Here is a 19,953-nt window from a genome sequence, read left to right on the forward strand (position 1 = left end):
GCGTCCCCACATGACAGGTTTTTTTTAAATAGTAGGATAATTTTACCGGGTTATTGGTCAGGGTGTTTGCACCGGTATTTATATGGATGGATATTTATATTTTATATTATATTTTTTATTGTTATTGCACTGTGTGTCAAATATAGGGAAACAGTTATTGCACAGGGTATCAAATGGTAAATTGCAGATTATACATTACACAAGTTATTGCTGTTGCAGTGTCACAGTGTAGAGTCTAGTTGCAGCAGGGATGAATGACCTGCAGGGTCAAGATGAAAAAGATTAAAAAGCAATATTGTCATACTTAAAAGAAACAAAACAAACTACACAAACTCAATTATTGAAGAGAATTAGGGACACTGAAAAAATAAAACAAGTGAACTGAATGACTATTATTTCATTTTAATATGGGAAAAAAGTCAGAATTCTGACTTTAATCTCAGTACCAGGTGATGCTAGTTCATTAATGGAAGAGCAGAAGGTGATAAAAACAAGAGAGCTCGTCTCTACAACAGACATGGCTATGGCTTGATGTTAACATGTTTTTTAGCTGTCAGAATTCTGAGATTAAAGTCAAAAATTATGAGAAAAAAGTCAGAATTCTGAGATTAGAGTTAATATTTTGAGATTAAAGTCAGAAATTATGAGAAAAAAGTCAGAATTCTGAGATTAGAGTTAATATTTTGAGATTAAAGTCAGAAATTGTGAGAAAAAAGTCAGAATTCTGAGATTAGAGTTAATATTTTGAGATTAAAGTCAGAAAATTGAGAAAAAAAATGAATTCTGAGATTAAAGTCAGAATTCTGACTTTTTTCTCACATTATACTGACATAAAATGTAAAAATCAGTTAACTTTTTTATTTTTTCAGTGGCCCTCATCCTCTTCCGTACAAACTACACACAGTAAAGTAACACACAAAAAAATCCTAGTGATGTGATCGAAACATCCAGAATATCGCAGGATTTGTTTATCTATGAAGTTCTATCATTTAGCCACTAGATGGCGACAGAAATACCAAAACATGCACCACATGCATACAGGGGAAAATAACTGCATAAATAGCCTCCATTGATTTCAAGGGGGGGAAAAGACGGAAAGGCGAGACAGCAGAGAACCGATGAAGACTTCTGCCTTGTTTTAATAAACATTCCTGTTGTTGAAGCTGCTGTCGCCACGGTTCTAAAGAGGACTTGTTGCGGAGATGGAGATGCGGCGGCGGTCTGTGGAGATATTCGCTGGATGCTGAAGCAGCTGGAGGCTCTCATCCTCAGCATCATCATCCTCATCCTTCCTCCCACATCAACTACATGAGTCAACATGGCCGCGGAGGAGCTCGACCTGCTCTGAGCTGCAGAAGAAAAGAAAAACAAACCTCCTGAGGTAAAATGATCAGAAACTCTTTTATTTCTGGAGACATTTAAATTATATATATGAGGTGGAAAAAACAAAGTAAGTTTTCTCTTCGGTGTAGCTACAGGTTATATCTGCTGTATATATATTTTATATATAAAATTCCATTTTCTGCCTCCTGCTCAGAATAAATGGCGTTCATGTCGCGGTTCTCCCGCTCCCGGAGCAGCTCCAGGTCTCCGAGCAGAAAGGATACAGACCGTGACTCCCAAACCCTGACGGTGTCTGAGCTGGAGAGGCTGCTCTACACCGGGAAGACGGCCTGCAACCACGCGGACGAAGTCTGGCCCAGACTCTACATCGGAGACCAGTGAGTTGGTGCGGCAGAGACATGGGCGGCTCTAGACAGGGGCCAACGGGGGCCAGTGCCCCTGTACATCATGTCTTGGCCCCTGTTATGGCCCCTGTACCAAAGACATAATCAGGGGCGCCATATGGGGGTGGTTAGGAATATTCTTAGGGCCCTTGACTGAGGGGGGCCCAAAAAGAGGAAAATAATCTTCCCACTATATTTTGTAAATATAAAAAGAATCTTGCAGTGAAATTAATTATTGTTGTGTTCTAACAAAGATAATTGTTTGGTCCATAGGTCCCAGGAGTTTGCTCGTACTGGGGCTTAAATGCAACGTGTGCATCATCTGAGATATTGATAAAAAAATGAAACAAATTAAGAAGAAAATGTTTAAATAAACAGCAATGCAGAAAAAAACATCCGCTGCTGAAAAATGCCCCAAAGTCTGATTTTCAAAAGGGAAGACAAAGAAAGGAGAAAGAGGAGAGAGGGAGAAGGTGTCCAATACGCAGGGGCGGAGCTAGATGCGGGGCCAGGGGTGGCCAGTTATTGGGAACCCTTGTGACCACCCCTACCATTTTTTCCCCTCTAATTCAGACTGTGGCACCAGTAAAGGGCGGATTAGACTTTTGCAACCGCACACATCAAATGTCTCTTGGGTCCGGTCGCAAACCAGTTTATCTGGTATGCTTCTGCACCGTCGGTCTGGAATTTCTAGAGAAGCGCAGCAGTTTCCCGCCAAAGCGCAAGGCGGAGCCTATTCGAGGAATGGCGAGAACTTTGGCCAATGGTTACTAGAACTTCGGCGGCGGCAGCAGGAGTGTTTATCTTCCAAAAAAAAGTGTAAGATATCATGGTCACAGAGATAGATCTAGAGTTGCTAGACATCGAAGAGGAACAGGTTCTGTTAACGGAGTTGGCAAAAAGACTGATTAACCTTTCGTCGTAATTGTCCATTGTAGTTGTTCCTTAGTTTTTAAAAATGGCGCGCCCTGTTACTGAATCGAGAAGGACGACCACACAGACAGCTGGAAAGGCATAACAAGGACCAATCACAGCGCAGAGTCAGGACTTTTTTGAGACAGAGACAGATCTTACGGTTGCAGAGGCTATGCGTCAGAAGCATAAATTGGCCTTAATACTCCAAAGTGAATTGTTTCAACTTATTTAACATTTCATTTAACATTTTTTATATAATAGTAATTACTTTACAACAAAAACACTGTGGTTATTATGCACATCAATATACTTACATGAAAAGATAGAATTGATGCTCTTTCCAGAACTAGATTGAAGAGAAAATGATGTCTTTGCAAGTCATCTAGGAGTCTTCAGTGAAATCAGACATCAATAACTACTTTGATAATAATAATGAATTGAATGTAGATATTAGTAGATTTAAATATACATTTTATGCAGAATGATTACTGATAAAAGTATGTAAGTAGTTGCAATGATCAAGATGTTCTCCCCACATCTCAAACTAGAAAGAATTTCGTCCACTACATCTTTAATTTAGACAGCATGGATGTTTAAATATATGTTTAACTATATTTGTTAGCAAAGGCTGTAGGAAAGTATAATTAGTCTTTTTTTTTAAAAAAATATGGATGTTGTGCTTGTTGCTGTTGGAACAGTGTTGTCATGATGGGTTTCAAATATTTTCCCCACATGCAGATACAACTCAGAGGCAGGGGAAAAGTTCAACAGTTTATTGAGATAATGACACTGAGAGGGACATAAACCAAGGATTCTAGGTTTGGGGAACCGGAACCGGAAGCTCTAGAGAGAAATCAGAGTGATGAGTTCAAGGTCCGTGGGATTTACAGGTTGATACTGAAAACATAGCCAGGAAGGACTCACGGTAGATGACTTGTGGTAGCTCATTGGCTCCTGTTTTTGGGATGAATCAGATAAGGAGATAGCTTGCTGGAGGGCGGACAGGCAGACTTGTAGAGGTCCATAGGAGCAGCGGAGCGGACTGTCAACGAGTTTTCCTAAAGTGGACTGCAAACTGAATTGGTGGATGTTATCCTTAGTCTCAGAGAGACGCATAGATTCCTTCCAAGGCTTGAAGGTGGTGACAGTCGGCTGCTCATATACTCCTCTGGTAATGACCAAACGAGCTGCAGGGTTGGGTGGTAACCAGGAAAAGGCCCTCCAGACCAACAGGGAAACAGAAACCCTAACAAGTGTAGATTGACCCTGAGGTTCTGGTGCCTGTCCACTTTCAGCCCCCCCCTCTGTGTATATTGGTTACTGCCTGGCCACCACTATTAACATTTTCAAGCTATGCCTCTGCCAATACGTGACCCAGTTTTTAAAGAAAGGTTTGTTACCTGATTAGTTCAAATTAACGATAGATTATTAACCTGTCAAATAAAATAACAAAGCTATCTGCTACATGTAACTACTTAGTGAATCCTCCTCAAGGTTGGAGGGGAAAGGCACAATGCCGACCAGCTGGGTGCTGTCTGAAACGAGCTGTCTAAAACAGGATTGCAAGTTTTTTATTATTATTTTGTTGTGTTTCATTTGCACTTTTCAAGAAGAATTAAACCAGGTTTAATCCTGCATTTATTGAGCCTACTATGTGTCTGTAAGTAACACAGAGGGCAAACAGCTAAGCCAGAAAGCTCACAGGGCTGAGAATTTACATTTACCAACCAGACCAGGCAACAGGAAAACACCACAGTTATCAGAGGGTTAACATCAGCTAAATGCTAGATGTTTAACAGGATATTTACGTCAAATAATTGTCTTTGTCCCACCTTCATCATATAAACAGATGATCCACCAGTAGCCCCGTTTCTTCAGCCCACCATCCCTGTCCCAGTGACAGGTGAGCAACATTGTGTTCAGGGACAGGCCAGCTTGCATCGCTACAGAGTCTGTGTGAATTTCCCTCTTTTTACTATTTTCTCTCTATATATAGAAATGATATATAGAAATAAAAAAAAAACATGATTCTTTTTCTAAATAATGATCTCTATAAAATGCAATGGTTTCCAGTTATTTAGACTGTATCCTGGACAGCTGAGGTGCATTGGGTAGCCACCAGCAGCCTGTATTAAAATCTATTTATTTTATAATTATAAAATAAAAGGTTTAGTTAGATTTTTATAGTCAGATTAAATTACATCATTAAAAGACATCTATAAATTTGGATCATTCTCATGAGCAGCTTGAAGCAGCCACATAAAAAATACATATTATATTGTGATTAAACGTATAAATTAATGAAAAATAAGTTCTCAGGGCCAGCATAAAAATAATCTGTTTTTTTTTTAAAGTTGTAAAAACTTTAATAAATTCTTATAAAATAATAAAAGTTAATAAAAAGTTATAAGTTATAAAGTACACGTGAAACATGTACTTTATAACTTTTATTATCAGAACGTTTCACGTTCTGATCATTTTCTTTTTTTAGAAATTTTACACTAAAATTAGAATAAAAATGATACTTTTGAGTGCATCTTTTAGCAGTTTTAAAACTTTCATAATTTTTTTTTGGGGGGGGGGTTAGGCTGCACAGTGGCGCAGTGCTGATTCTTGGTTCAATACCCGACCCGGGGTTTTTCTACATGGAGTTTGCATGTTCTCCCTGAGCATGCGTGGGTTCTTTCTGGGTACTCCGGCTTCCTCCCACAGTCTAAAAACATGACTGTTATGGTAAATGGATTGTCTTGTTTGTCTCTGTGTTGACAGAGATAATACATATAAATACATATATATACTACAGAATGCAGTACCCTGTCTGAGAAGCGTCCCATCCAGTCACGCTGCTCTAACTCTCTTCCCCTCAGAAACATTGCCTCAGACCGCCGTGAGCTGGCCAGACTCGGTATCACGCACATTCTAAACTGCGCACAGAGCAAGTGGCGCGGTGGAGCCGAGTATTACGCCGGGATGAACATCACCTACCACGGCATCGAGGCTCATGACTCACCGACTTTTGACATGAGCGTCAACTTTTACCCGGCAGCCGAGTTCATCCACAAGGCGCTCTCTGCTGGAGGTAAATCTGTGAATATGTGAGCAAGCAAGTAGCTGGACGTCACTCAGAAATGATCGGTCAACTAATGATGTATGTTTTTATCAACGAGGATTCATACCAGTGATTAAAAAAACTCTACAGAGAAAAGTAATGGAGCCCAAACCGCAAAGCAGAAAAAGACAAGTTTTAAAGGCTGAGTATGGGGTAAGATACTGTCCATAAAAAGAAATGTGTAGATGTCTGATTTTATGAATGAAGGTCAATAAGAAAAACACATTTAAGATTCATATATGTTCCTTAAATCTTAAACGTATTAATTTTATTGGCTTTTATTTACAATGTAGGGTTTGGATTTGTTCCTTGTTTTCAGCTCATAGATACATAGATTTTAATCTGTCAGGATACAAGTTTAGAAGTTAAAGTTAAAAAGTTACAACCTAACAAATTTATGTCCAGGCTCAGAACAGAGGACACAGTAATTACGGCAGACAGATCTCTCAAATAGGCGGTTATTAAAAAACGGTTGATCTGCAGCAACTACAAGGATGTTAAAGGCAGGAACCTCTGCAGGGGGAAAAGTCAGGTTAGTGACCACGTTAATCTGACAGAGGATTCAATTCAGTTTATTTATATATCGGAAATTCAAAACACATGAAATCTTAAGGCACTTTACGGTTCAATTAGATTACAGATTACGAACGCGAGTCACTAACCTGGTCTTAAAGTTCAGTCCGGGCCTAGAGGAAGCGGACAGCTGGCCCCTGCCAAGAGAGACCCAGACAATGAAGCCTTGAAGACAACAGAACTGGCAGGAGATCAGATCCAAGCAGAGGAAGGAAGGAAATGTGAAGTTAGGAAACTGAGTCTGAAGCATTTTTTGCAAGACATAATATTCAAATTTATTTAACGTCCTTAGATGAGACAGAGAGTATATAAAAGCTCTGACTTAACCATCCTAAGCACATACATTTATACTTTTCAGAATCTCAGCACACTCTCTATCTCCCATGAAACTAAACCCACCCCCTGTACAAAAGAGCTTTCTCACACACTTGAACAAAAGAAGGAAAACAACTTAAATTCATCAAAGACATAAATTTAGCCAGATAAACATTTCAGAACCACTGTTTTCCGTTCATGACATCAACTGTCTTCTGCTCAGGACATGAAGAAGGATGTGAGAAACTTGAACATAAAAAGGACATATTTATCTATATTTCACCCTGCTTCAACTTCTTACATTCCAGCATAAAGAATGGAACAAGGCTTCTAAACAATCACCCCTATTTAGGCAGAGAAAAGGCACACTCAAAACATTTTATCTCACAAATAGGCTAAGGAAAAATATGCTCTCACAGAAGGCAGGATAATCCAAAAGGCGAAGCCAAAGCCGGTATCGAGGAGGTTCACAGGAGTCCAGGCCAGAAGATCCGAAGTGGTACCGAAGGGAAATCTAGGTTGGTGTCAGTAAGCAGATCCAAGTTCAGTCAACAGGCAGAATCCAACACGAGTCCGAAGATCAGAACAGATCAGAATAGGAACAGGCAGGCTCAGAGGCAGAACGGGTCAGGATCAGAACACACGGGTATTCTAGACAACTCTCACCAAAGGCTGGGATAATCTGGCACTGATTACTGGGAGAAGGCAGGTTAAATAGAGGCTGGTGGATCAGATGAATGGTGATGAGAAACTAGGCGGAGCTGGACAAGTGAATGGAATGAACAATCAAGATAGTCACCAAGATCACGAAAATTTACAAATATGAATCATTAATATTCAAGTAGAAATTCCAAATTTACAAGTATAAATAACAGAATATATAGAGTATAAATTACAACTACAAACCACAACAAGTATATATATATAATATATATAAATATGAAGCTCTAGCGGAAGTTCAATTGAAGAAACTCTGGCTTACCTCCATCCAATCAGAAGCTGATCCGTCTCTGACGCGAGCCAATCAGCTTCGAACTACTCCACCACGAAGCCCAATCAGCATCCTGCTTTCACTTTAAAAGCACCTTCAAATCCTCGTCTCAGCCCGCTATTCAGCAAGCGCACGATGTCAGATTTTGATTCAGACAACAATTCACCCATCTCCATCCCCTTCTCCGCCATTGTAGCTGAGTCGTCTTCCATGACATGACTTCTACCCCAACCTCATCAGAGAGTATTAATCCCAGTCGTCACCATCCCTCGTCTCATGGCATTGGTCCGGCAGAAGACCACCATGTTGAGCCCGGTTCTGCCAGAGGCTTCTTCCCAAAGGGGAGTTTTTCCTCTCCACTGTCGCTTCATGCTTGCTCATCATGGACAGTTCATGGTACTGCATCACCAAGCAGGACCTCTATATCCTGAGTCTCTGAGTGAAGCCCCGGTGTCAGCTCCCTCAGTCTTCTGGTCCCACAATACAGCTCAAGCAGATCACCTCGTTAACCAGCTTGGACTAAACCACCACCAGTTTCAGGCCAGGGGGAACATCCCTATTCTCATTCATCTACTCATGCATGTTAAAGCATAATTCAGCATTAATGTTCCTGCCGAGGTCTGAGCGCCAAAGGCTTTACTTTCTTATCAATAAAATTCTTCTAATGATCTTTTCTTTCTGTTTGAGTTTTTCAGATTGAAATATATATATCACAAATTTATGACTATGTATCACAAATTTACAAGTCCAAATCTCAAAATTACAAATAAAAATCTTTTATTCACAAGTACAGATCACAAACTTACAAACTTGAATGACAAATTTGGGAAAAAGAATCACAAATTTATAAATACAAACCCCAAATTCAACAGTCAGAATCATAAATTTACAAGTAAAAATAACAAATTTAGAAGTACACACTGATAGATTTCCATGTCATGCTTGTAAATTTGTGATTTTTATTTCTTGGTCCAACGCTGTAACTTTCCAACCTGTATTACTAATTTCTAAACTTCTATCTCCCATGGATGACGATCTGATGTAGCATGTATCTGTGAGCTGACAATAAGAAATAGCAAAAACAAACCCTAAATTCATCAAAATGATTAACATTGATTTACAAATTCAGACGTCTGTGCATCTGATTTTATGGACAGTTTTAAAATCAATCAACCGTCAGAAATTCAAAGCCAGAATTTCTCTTTTCTTCTCCACGTTTCGTTAAAATCTGTAAAAGTCTGAAGATGAATTCGTCTTTTATTGGAGAAGCAAAGTGAAAATAAATGATGATTTTATTCATTGATTGGTAATTATTGTGTTTATCAAAGTGACTGATGGTAATAATGTTAATGTTAAAGGAGTACTAAAAAAACAGCCTGCTGGGAGATGGAGCTGCTTTTCAGCCTATATCCAACATCACTGATTCCCACAGCATGATGCCAGTCCTACCGTGTTCTATGTGTTCAGCCTGATGCGCAGCATTAGTTTTCCTTTCCACGCAGCCCAAATAGTTCACTGTTGGTCTCATGGCTTCTTCTCTGATTAATGCTCTCTTCACTCAGTCTGTCAGATCTTTATATATTGTTTTATTATATAAACCTTGTGAAGTTGTGGAGAAACTGATAGAGGCATTTCTTGCAAGAGAATGTTAAAATTTATTTAACATCCTCAGGGGGAGAAATATAGCTCAGACTGAGGCAACGTCAGTACATACATTTATACCTTACAAAAACCCCAACTCACGCTCTCCCCCAGGGGAACCAACCCACCCCCTACATAAAGAACTTTCTCACACTTGAACATTTCGAGGAAAAACAACTTGAGTTCATCAAGGCTGTTTGCTGTTAGGTTAAAGGAATAGTACACCCAAAACATGATTAGCCTTCATTTTCTACTCACCCCCATGCTGAACAACACTCTGGAGTACTTTTTTGATATCTCAAATGCATCTGGAGATCTGGGAGGCTTCTTGCTGTCTGCTGACATTCAAATAATGGAGGTCTATGGTGCCCGAGGCAGAAAGGTCCATAAAAGCCCACAAAAAACGTGTCAATATTCCTCCATACTGCTCGTCCAATGTATTCCAAGTGTCCTGAGTGGGTAGCATCCAGAATTTACTCGAAACGAAGTCATTTAGAATGTTTTTAGAGCATAAACAGTAGTGTATAGGATTTCCTAAAAGCGCGTTCACGAGTCTACGGAAACCGCGGCAGACCAAACCAGATGAAAGTGCGCATTCAGCGTCTGCTCTGCCGATAATGCAAGCGTAGAAGAAGAAATGTGCTGTTTACCTGTGCAAAGAAAGAAACAACGAAAGAAAAATGTCTGAGGACTTCAGTGTTGAGGAAGAGCATGAGTTCTTTGCTGAGCTGAATGCGCACTTTCATCTGGTTTGGTCTGCCGCGGTTTCCGTAGACTCGTGAACTCGCTTTCAGGAAATCCTATACACTACTGTTTATGCTCTAAAAACATTCTAAATGACTTCGTTTCGAGTAAATTATGGACGCTACCCACTCAGGACACTTGGAATACATTGGACGAGCAGTATGGAGGAATACTGAGACGTTTTTTGTGGACTTTTATGGACCTTTCTGTCTCGGTCACCATAGACCTCCATTATTTGAATGTCAGCAGACAGCAAGAAGCCTCCCAGATCTCCAGATGCATTTGAGATATCAAAAAAGTACTCCAGAGTGTTGTTCAGCATGGGGGTGAGTAGAAAATGAAGGCTAATCATGTTTTGGGTGTACTATTCCTTTAATATATCTTCCACTGGCCAAATAGATCTCCTCAAAACAACAGTCCTCCCCTTCATGCCATAAAGAAGGCTGTGGGAACTCATTCTTAACTCTCATGACCTTCGTTTGGCGCCTGTGAGCCTGAGAACGGACATTTCTCAAAATTTTTTACTCAACATCCTGCATCAAATGATGTCATCATGAGGCCCGTATTCATTAATGTTCTCTAATAAACCTCTGAGGGTGTTCTCAGGTGTTCTCTGATCGATAATAATAAGGTTCCTTCTGTGGGTTGGTAGTTGTCTTGACTTTTTATGACAGCTGAATAAAAATACACATTTCAACTTGCATTAAAAAGTCTGGATATATAGCGTTTTTCTTCAATATTCACAGATATGAATGATTTGGTGTTTTTTCTGTGACAATCCCAATGAAATAGATTGAAGTTTGAGGTTTAAATGTGGCAAATTCAGTTCTCTTTCTTTAGATAACTCCCATTCACAACACATGTAATCTCTAAGCACTTTCCAGAGACAATTCAACCAGCAGCAAAGCTGATATTTCTCTCCAGGATGGTGTCACTGGCAAACAGGAAAAGACCAGATGAAGCTATTATGATGAGAAAAGGCATAGTGTTAGAGATTGAACTACCAAATTCTGCAGTGGGAGAATAGAGATAGAGGGAAGCGGAATGATGAAATAGGGGTCTCTATGTCCTTCAGCAGTCTAAGCCTATAGCAGCATAACTATAGAGATAGCTCAGGATAACCTGAGCCACTCTAACTATAAGCTTTATCAAAAAGGAAAGTTTTAAGCCTAGCCTTAAAAGTAGACAGGGTGTCTGCCTCACAGACTAAAACTAGTAGTACGTTCCACAGGAGAGGAGCCTGATAACTGAAACATATCAATCAGATCCAATCAGAATTGTGTGTTTTTTGAGAAAGAAAATATTAACCCTGAATTTTAATAAAGATAAATACATGAAAAAAGTATATTTCTATTTCAGATATTCAGAGCTGAAAATTTTTCTTCTAAGATCTACTTCCATCATTTTGAAAACAGAATAACCTACCAAGGATGTTCTTATTTTTTTTTTTTATCGTCAAACTTACATGTCTTTTATGTCATGCATGTGTAGGTAAGGTGTTGGTCCACTGCACGGTGGGGGTCAGCCGCTCGGCCACACTGGTGCTGGCCTACCTGATGATCCGACAGAACCTGACGCTGGTGGAGGCCATCAGGACAGTCAAAGATCACCGAGGGGTCATCCCTAACCGAGGCTTCCTGCGCCAGCTAAATGGACTGGACGGCATCCTGAGAGAAAGCAGGAAGACGTCGCCGTAGAGACCCTCTACACACACACACACTTGATTCACACACCCAAGCCAAGGTAGCAGCCATACACACCATTCAGAGCAGTCTCTCTGACTCTGGGTAGCAACAGATTTATGAAACAATCTTAATTCATTTTCATCCAACAGTCCTTTAAAACTTTCTGCTCCAGGAGTCTTTTAAGGTCCGTCCACATCTGTTGATTTAATTTGTTGCCAGAGGGACTTTATAGTCTCTACATCAGCAGCCTCACAGTGTCCTTTAAATCAATTAACGGATTAATCAGGGAAACCCTCAGGGAGGCAGCAGAGGGCGCCACATTCCGATCACCGTAACAAATTACAGATTCCCGTTGTCGCTGTAATGTGGATCTCCTTCCTCCAGTTGCCGACTTGATTGGAAATGGGTTAATCATCACTACTTAAGATTAAATACAAGATTAGAAGGATGAGTTTAAGTTTCAAGCTTTCTCTTGGATGTAGTGGGCTGAACTGATTCATTTAAAAGCACAACCAAGTCCCATTAAACAAAGCCAGAGGTTTATCATTTTAATTCAGGAAGTTTGGTGTCATCTCAAACCTCATTGGTCGGCACACCTCCAGCCTTTCTTAAGCCCCCCCTCCTCTGTGACTTAAAACTTCTCACATTCCAGGAGGACGCTGCTGATTCTCCCTGTTTTCACCAGTTTGTTCCAGTTTGCTCAACGAAAGCGAACATTTCTCCTTTCAGTCGGGAACCTTCTCAGGCTGATTCGTGTTTGGCCACACATCAGGTCAGTGTAGCTTTTGCTTTGTTTTACCCGCAACAGACAAACAAAACAAAAAAAAAACATCAGAAATATTAAACATTTCATTTTCAGATTTTTATAAAATAAATGCAGCTGCAAATGAATTTCTATTTAGATGTGGATAAATAAAACACCGTGATTATTATAACGATGTTTAACTGCCATGTGAGGGTACAGATCCTTCTTGACATTTTTTAACTCATTTTGACAGGAAAGGTGAGATCCTGTTGAATGCAATTTGCAGTTATACCACTAGATGGCTCTAAACTCAAACTGAATCTCTGGTTACTCCTAATCTAATTTAGGCGATTCTTTTAAATCTTTAAGGAACTTTCTAGAGCCTAACGATCAAATAACCCAGCAGACGGATAAAAATATAGTATTAATTTGTTTTTTATCAGAGCAGATACCACCAAGTTATTGGCTTTCCCAGATCTCCTTCTCCTGGGTGAACGTGTAGCGACAGCACAGTCGCATTCTGCCGACGTCCTTGCAGCAATCCCTCCTAATGAGCATGCATGAATGCTGCTGAAATCATTCTAAACCAGCAAAGCTCCGTAGCAATTAGGAAAAATCCAAACTAAGAGCATTGATTTGATTTCAGTGCGGGTTTTGTTTTACTGCATTTATGTTCAGTGTTACATGGACTGTTAGGTCTCTGGGATACCATCACAAAACCACAACCCGATATGTGCCATTGAAAAGCTACTACCTGCCTCGCAGACTGGAAAGTGTTCAGAGCCCAGCCGTCCCCACTGTGCTCTGGGACTCGGTGGTCAAGGGTTGTGTTACCCAGAACTTTCTCAGTTCAAACCAACTTTTTAAAAATCCGTAATAGAGCTTTGGTAAGAAATATATGGAAGAGGATTAGTGCCACTGAAAAGGTTTACTGATTTTTAAATATTATTTTCAGTTTAATATGGGATAAAAGTATCAAGAGCTCAGACCCACATGCAGAGAAACCAAAACAGAGAGACCAGGGAAAAAGTTTAACAGCTTTATTGAGAAGCTTGTGGAGATTCCAGTGTTGCTTTGAACACTGCTCAACCGGAACTGAAAGGTGAGGGGAAGACACTGCGGTTAGTTTAGGTTCAGTGGGAAAATTGATTCTCGAACTTGAAGAGGAGAAATGGTTTGCAGAGTTACGTTTCCAGAAAAGTGGTTGACTCTTAGACTCCAGTTGGTGTGGGGGTGTTCCAGTGTTTGTCTCATTCGGTGGAGGGCGGACAGGGGTTACCCAGAATGCGGTTGTTTGTAGGAGAACGGAGAAGCTGACTGCCACTCAGATTTCCTGCAGTACTTGAACGGACTGTGGTGCAGATGAATCCCTTGCTCAGCGTGAAACTCAAATGATCCCTTGGAGGAAAGTGGATCCAGACCTCCAATTTGAATCCCCAGCTCAGTTTGAGGCTCAGTTGATACTTCCAGGGGGAGAAGGGCCAAAACGTTCAGTTTGCAGGATGACTTCCTGCCGAGAGGCAAGGACAAAAAAATAGCAAGATTAAAACTCAGGTTGACAAAACCTCAGTTTGAGTCAGCAAAACTCAGCTTGGCTAGTGTACCCAAAACTGGCAAACACTCAGGCGTCGAGGTAGTGGCAGTCAGCAGCTTAAGAGTCCTCCGTTAATGAGGTAACCCTAGCAGGTGTGTGAGGAGGTGAATCAGGACCAGGCGACGCCTGGTGGAGGAAGGAAGACAAACACACAAAAAACAAACCACACAGACAGAAGTCCTGAAAGAATTCTGACTTTAATCTCAAAACTAACAAACATGTTAGCATCAATTCATAGCCATGTCTGTTTTGGAGACTAGCTCTCTTGTTTTAATCACTTTCTGCTCTTCCATTACTGAAATAGCATCACCAGAGATCTCTCGGGCACATAAAAAAGTCACCTAATTTCATCATTTTCTACCAATGTGTTATTGGCTCTCCCAAACAACTCTCATCTTTGTCAGTGAGGCTGAGCGCTCCACATCTCTTCCTTCATGGTACCCATCTACATTAAGATCCAAAATACTGAGATTAAAGTCAGAATTCTGAGAAAAAATGTCAGAATTCTTAGATTAGAGTTAGAATTCTGAGATTAAAGTCACAATTCTTACTTTTTTCCTATATTAAACTGAAATAAAATTCAGTTAACTTTTTTTTTTCAGTGGCTCTAATCCTCTTCAGAATCAGAATCAGGTTTATTGCCATTCTGCAGAAACACCTCTTATAGTGTTAGAAATGTATTTTTTTTTGCTGTTTATCAGCGATAAACAGAAGATAAACATTTAAAAAATGTACATAAAGAATATGAATTTTTGGATTTGTAAAGTAAAGGATACAGCATGAATACCAAAATTAAATTTCTTAAACATGTAATCTTAGGGAGATGGAGAGTTTCTCTGCTCTGATTGGTCGACTTTGGTAGCAGAACAGACTCCGCCCACATTTGCTTGTATTGTTGCTGAATTTTAGACTCCTACAGTGTTTAAATAGAAAAAGTCAAACATAAACTGACTGTGGGGAACCGATACTTGAGCTGAAGTGTTATAGAGAAAAACACTTGAAGAGGAAAAGTTTCACTGGACTTTTAAAGGTCTGTTCTATGTTAAACTGCCGTCCCTCCAAACACTGGATACCAAAGTCCAGCTTTAGGAGTTTCCTGCATAAAACCCAATAACTTTAAATCCTGTGGATTAATTAGGGGTTTATTAATGTTTTTATTTTGAAACCCCTCCATGCATTACAATTTTTCAATGTTTACAATTTTAATCTTTAAGTTAATCAGTCACTGCTGTTTTCCAGGATTTAAAGGGGTATAGTCATGTTATATGCCAATAATAAAAAAAAAAAAACAAGCAAAAAACATTTGTCTTGTTATATAAGCAAGCGTCCATCCTGATAGTGTTTTCATGTTTCTTTTGAGCCTTGTCACTTTCCGTTCTGTACCTGCGGCAGAGTCCGCACCATCAGATTGCAACCAGAAATACATGGCGTCGCCATCTTTATGAAAAGGGATCTAATTTGCTTATTTCTGTCACTACTTATAAAAATTTTACCAAACTACATTACTTTGCTGGGAGATGCAACGTGTTTACATCCTTTCTGTAATGTCACTCTTTTGCACCCAGTCGGCAGAAAAGTATTTATGTTTATTACTCAAGTAGAAGTATAAATCCTACTGTTTAAAAACACTTTTATAAAAGTTAGTAAAAGTGTAAAAGTACCATTTTTAAAACTACTTAAAGTAAAAAAGTAAAAGTAATGCAGCAGCAGAGATTTAAACCGTATACTGGTTACTGCACTACCCTATTAAAGGAAACATTTTCTCAAATTCTGGATGTTAATTTCCTTAGACTTAAGTTTCTTGGTTTTATAATGTCTGTGAAAAAGGTTTTCACCAATACAGTCCAGTTAAATAAATTGATATTTACGGGTTTAAATCAGTGGGCAATTTCATTACAGGTCATAGCCATTCAAAAAATGAAAATAAAAACAATCCACTGGACTTTTTTTCCCAAGTATGAAGACATTTCACTTCCCATCCAGGAAGCTTTTTCAATTCAAAATGACTGTATCAGCGTTGATTTCCTAGCTTTATGAAGTAGCCCAAAAAAGCCTTGTTATGGCCTAGAATTTGCATGTTGTCTCAGAGTAAGCAGCCATCTGCTGAGGCCGACTGGGGTTCAAGGAGACAGAAACAGACATACAAAAATGATAATTGAAGCATTGATCTATTAAATATTTTCTAGGTTAGAAAAGGCAAAATTAAACTAGTCCACAACTGGCTCTGCTTGGGAAAGAAATAGTTAAACAGATGAGCTCTGAGCCAGTTTTCATGGTAAATGGGATGAAAGAGAGCACATCCAGTTAGTCACAGTAAAAGAAACAGGACTAAACACTGAAAAACAGGCCAAACTCTATCATCTATATTTAAAGGTGTTGATGGCAGCAGACCAGATGATATTTCTCTCCAGGATGGAGTCACAGCCAAACAAAAACAGACCAGATGAAGCTACTATGAGAAAAAGCAGAGAGAGCAGAAGGTTAGAGATTGAACTAACAGATTCTGCAGAGTGGGAGAATAGAGATAGAATCAAGCAGAATGATGGAAAATGCTCCCCATGTCCTCCACCATTCTAAGCCTATAGCAGCATATCTATAGAGATAGCTCAGGATAACCTGAGCCACTCTAACTATAAGCTTTATCAAAAAGGAAAGTTTTAAGCCTAGCCTTAAAAGCAGACGGGATGTCTGTCTTACGGACTAAAACTGGTAGGTGGTTCCACAGGAGACGAGCCTGAAAAAAACCCATATAAACCAGATCCTATCAATTCCAGTTCAATTCGCATGTTTTCTAAGCCAAAACAAGGCTTTGTTTGGGCTACTCTATGTAGCTTAGCTCAATGCTAATCCAGACATTATGAATTGAAAAAGCTTCGTGGATGGGAAGCGAAACATCTTCATACTTGGAAAACAAAGTTACTTTTTTTGGAATATCACCAGAATGATTGGCGATTAGGAGGACCACTTACTATTATCCACCCGGATCTCAAAGATTTACTGGCAGAGGTGTTACTTGACAAGTCTGCCAGCTGATCCCTGAAATGCGATCCCTGCCCAACTTCCAGCACTTTGAATTTATTCATTGTTTTAGTTTTGGCTCTTGTTGCATTTTATTCTACCTATATAGTATATAGTGCTTAATCTAAAGAAATCAAAATAAAAACAGATAAACAGATAAACAGGGTGCAATCATCTTTCATTGGACTGCTCTGAGCATATCTGATGATAAGGTCAGAAAATGCATAAAATCTCTCAGCAAAGTTATCAATATTTTATACAATGCTGTTTAAGATTCCTCTAATGATTTAAAGTTAGAAAAAAAGCACTGTTGGTTCTGTAACAGTATCTAATATGATATGTAATCTTTCAAAAATAATTTGTGTACAACCAGAGTGAGTTACTGGTGTATAAATTTAACGTGACTATGCAGCTTTAACATCCTCACTAACAGATTGTATAAAACAGTCTATTGGTTTATTTATGTTTGTTTTTAGTTTTGGAAAACAGTAAAAAACAAAGTGTTTCTCAGTGTTTTGTTGTGGTCGGCATCCTAACGTAGCTCAGAAACGACTATTTGATCTCATGCCTCCATCCCTTTGTAGCATCGTTGTCATGGTGACCCCTAGAAAATGTTTGCTTTCCACATAAAGAACCAGAAGACGTCTGTAAACTGCCTCAAACGGAGGAACAGGAAACGTACATCAGTCTGTATTTACATTGTGTTCGTTCTCAGACGGCATCTTCCGTATTTTAACGTTGACCATCTCGATGTTGAGTCTAAGCTAACAGCATTACGAGGCTATCTAAGCGACGGTGTTTCGATATAGCTTAGGATAAACTTCAAAGGTCTGATGTTACTTCCGCTCAGTGTTCTCCTCGTGCCAGAGGAGCATACATGATGTCCTTTAACAGCGTTACCTGCTGATCTGAATAAGCTAAGCTACTAACATAAAGATGACAGTCCACTAAAATAAAATCCTTTCATTGTGATTTCCAGCTTTCTGTGGTACGTTTTGTAACGTGATTTTGTTGTGATGTAACTTGTCGTCGGTCTCGGTTCCTGTTTTTTTTATCCCTGTGGTTTCCAGCAGAAACCAGTCGATGGGAAAACTTGGGATTCCAGGGGATTTATTTTTATACCACTCTTTGATTCCTGGGAGGTGGAGAAGCAGGTTTTTCATGCCTTAATCTGTGTTCTTCGACTTGGTCTTTTTACTGTGGGAAAACTACAACCATTGTTATGTTTGTTTTTTGATAAATGCTGTAATCGCTGATGAATATGTAATAAAAAAGTGTCTTTAAGATGTTTCACTTTGTTTTTTGTTTTTTTACACAAGTAATTATTTTTTGTGAAACAACTAAATAACATCCTGTCCATTTAGTGGAGTCCAAAAGCCACCAATGTTTTTTTATCCTAACTGGCAGCTTGTAGTTAACGGTGGAGGAATGGCAGAGATCCACAGCTCAGGTCTGATCCAGGTTCAGTCCATCTGTCGTCAGCTCTGGATTTCAGCATCACCAAAGGATTTCACCATCAGTCACTATTATTGTGTCGAATTTCAGCTTTTTTCCCACTTGCTGTTGTAAAAAGTTCCTTATTGTCTTTAACTTTATTTGTTAATAAAGTTTCAGAATATTTACTAAATACCTTCATCAAAGAAATGATTGATAATATAATCTGTTTTCTCCTAAACAAATGAAATACTATAGGCTACTGCCACTAATATATGAATAAATAAAAACACAGCCTCCACTATGAATCTGCATTTTTTAGGATCTTAGGAAAATAAAAATTGTTTGATTGATTGACTTTACCGATCTCACAGTGGAGAGATTTACTCGTTTTATTAGCTCAAATAGTCAAAAAGAAGGTGTTAAAAAGTACATACAGTGCGTCCATGGACGTAATTTTCGGGAGGGGGTGTGGGGGACATGTCCCTTGCACTTTTTAAAACGTCCGTTTTAGTCCCCTGCACGTTTAAATGTTCAAACACAAATTAAACGCTACAGTGAACTCAGAGACATCAAGCACTAGGACCAAGCGGAAAACCGCAGCTTAAACTGAAGCCCGCTTCCCTGAATTTAGACCGCCCACAAGCTCCTGATTGGCCCACTGTCTTTTCTTGTGTGATTGGCTGTCACCGCTGTCACTCCTGAGAAGCTCACTTTTCAAACATCTGATTCGACACAGAATTGGGTCTGTATATATATATATATATATATATATATATATGTATATATATACAGTATATCTATATTTATATCACAGAAATATTTCACCCAAATTTTAAGATTTCTGTAAATTTATTACATAATAAATTCCATTTTTTTTTTAATTCAACATAAACCTATTAGATAAAGATTCAGAAACATATATCCATTAGTTTAATGTAGTGTATTTATTTAAAATACATAATTGTCAGGTTTATTAATAATTAATCAATTATACTGAGTTAAAATTAATTAATGAGAGTATTTATTTCAAATAGATAAAAGCTGTTGTTTGATTTCCATAAAGGTAGCCCTGATTATTAATATATCAGCTGTCATGAAAATAAACTGAAATTGAAAAAAGAAATAATAAAATAAAAAAAACGCTGTCATATATACTATATATATATATATATATATATATATATATATATATATATATATATATATATATATATATATAGTATAAATACCCATGTAAATACCCTGTATAACAATCCTGCTTTTAAAAACAAGCTGTCATATATACAATACATACATACACACACACATATATATATATATATATATATATATATATATATATATATATATATATATATATATATATATATATATATATATATATATACATATATATATATATACTGTATATATGACAGCTTGTTTTTAAAAGCAGGATTGTTATACAGGGTATTTACAT

At 38.6% G+C, this 19,953-nt stretch overlaps 1 protein-coding gene across 2 annotated transcripts; it reads left to right on the top strand.

The window, feature by feature from the left end:
* Positions 1–1,032: 1,032 nt before the first annotated feature.
* Positions 1,033–13,468, top strand: LOC119790914 (dual specificity protein phosphatase 26-like). Of its 2 annotated transcripts, XM_038296682.1 has the most exons (5): positions 1,033–1,381; positions 1,538–1,721; positions 5,510–5,721; positions 5,810–5,904; positions 11,507–11,645. In XM_038296682.1, exons 2-5 carry the CDS (start codon positions 1,543–1,545, stop codon positions 11,570–11,572), a joined length of 552 nt encoding a protein of 183 aa, XP_038152610.1. In that variant the 5' UTR covers positions 1,033–1,381; positions 1,538–1,542; the 3' UTR covers positions 11,573–11,645. The 2 variants fall into 2 exon arrangements, with proteins under 2 accessions (XP_038152610.1, XP_038152609.1); XM_038296681.1 differs by lacking the exon at positions 5,810–5,904 and having other exon boundaries at positions 1,041–1,381; positions 11,507–13,468.
* The last annotated feature ends 6,485 nt before the right edge of the window (positions 13,469–19,953 follow it).

Source organism: Cyprinodon tularosa, unplaced genomic scaffold (genome assembly GCF_016077235.1).
Source record: "Cyprinodon tularosa strain WSP-4 unplaced genomic scaffold, ASM1607723v1 ctg374, whole genome shotgun sequence".
NCBI lineage: Eukaryota > Metazoa > Chordata > Actinopteri > Cyprinodontiformes > Cyprinodontidae > Cyprinodon > Cyprinodon tularosa.

Excerpts from the sequence above, each read along its gene's own strand:
- LOC119790914 (XM_038296681.1), top strand. The coding sequence starts at position 1,543 with ATGGCGTTCATGTCGCGGTTCTCCCGCTCCCGGAGCAGCTCCAGGTCT. Across the intron at positions 1,722-5,509 it reads AGACTCTACATCGGAGACCA|AAACATTGCCTCAGACCGCC; the intron begins GTGAGTTGGTGC and ends TCTTCCCCTCAG. Across the intron at positions 5,722-11,506 it reads CAAGGCGCTCTCTGCTGGAG|GTAAGGTGTTGGTCCACTGC; the intron begins GTAAATCTGTGA and ends ATGCATGTGTAG.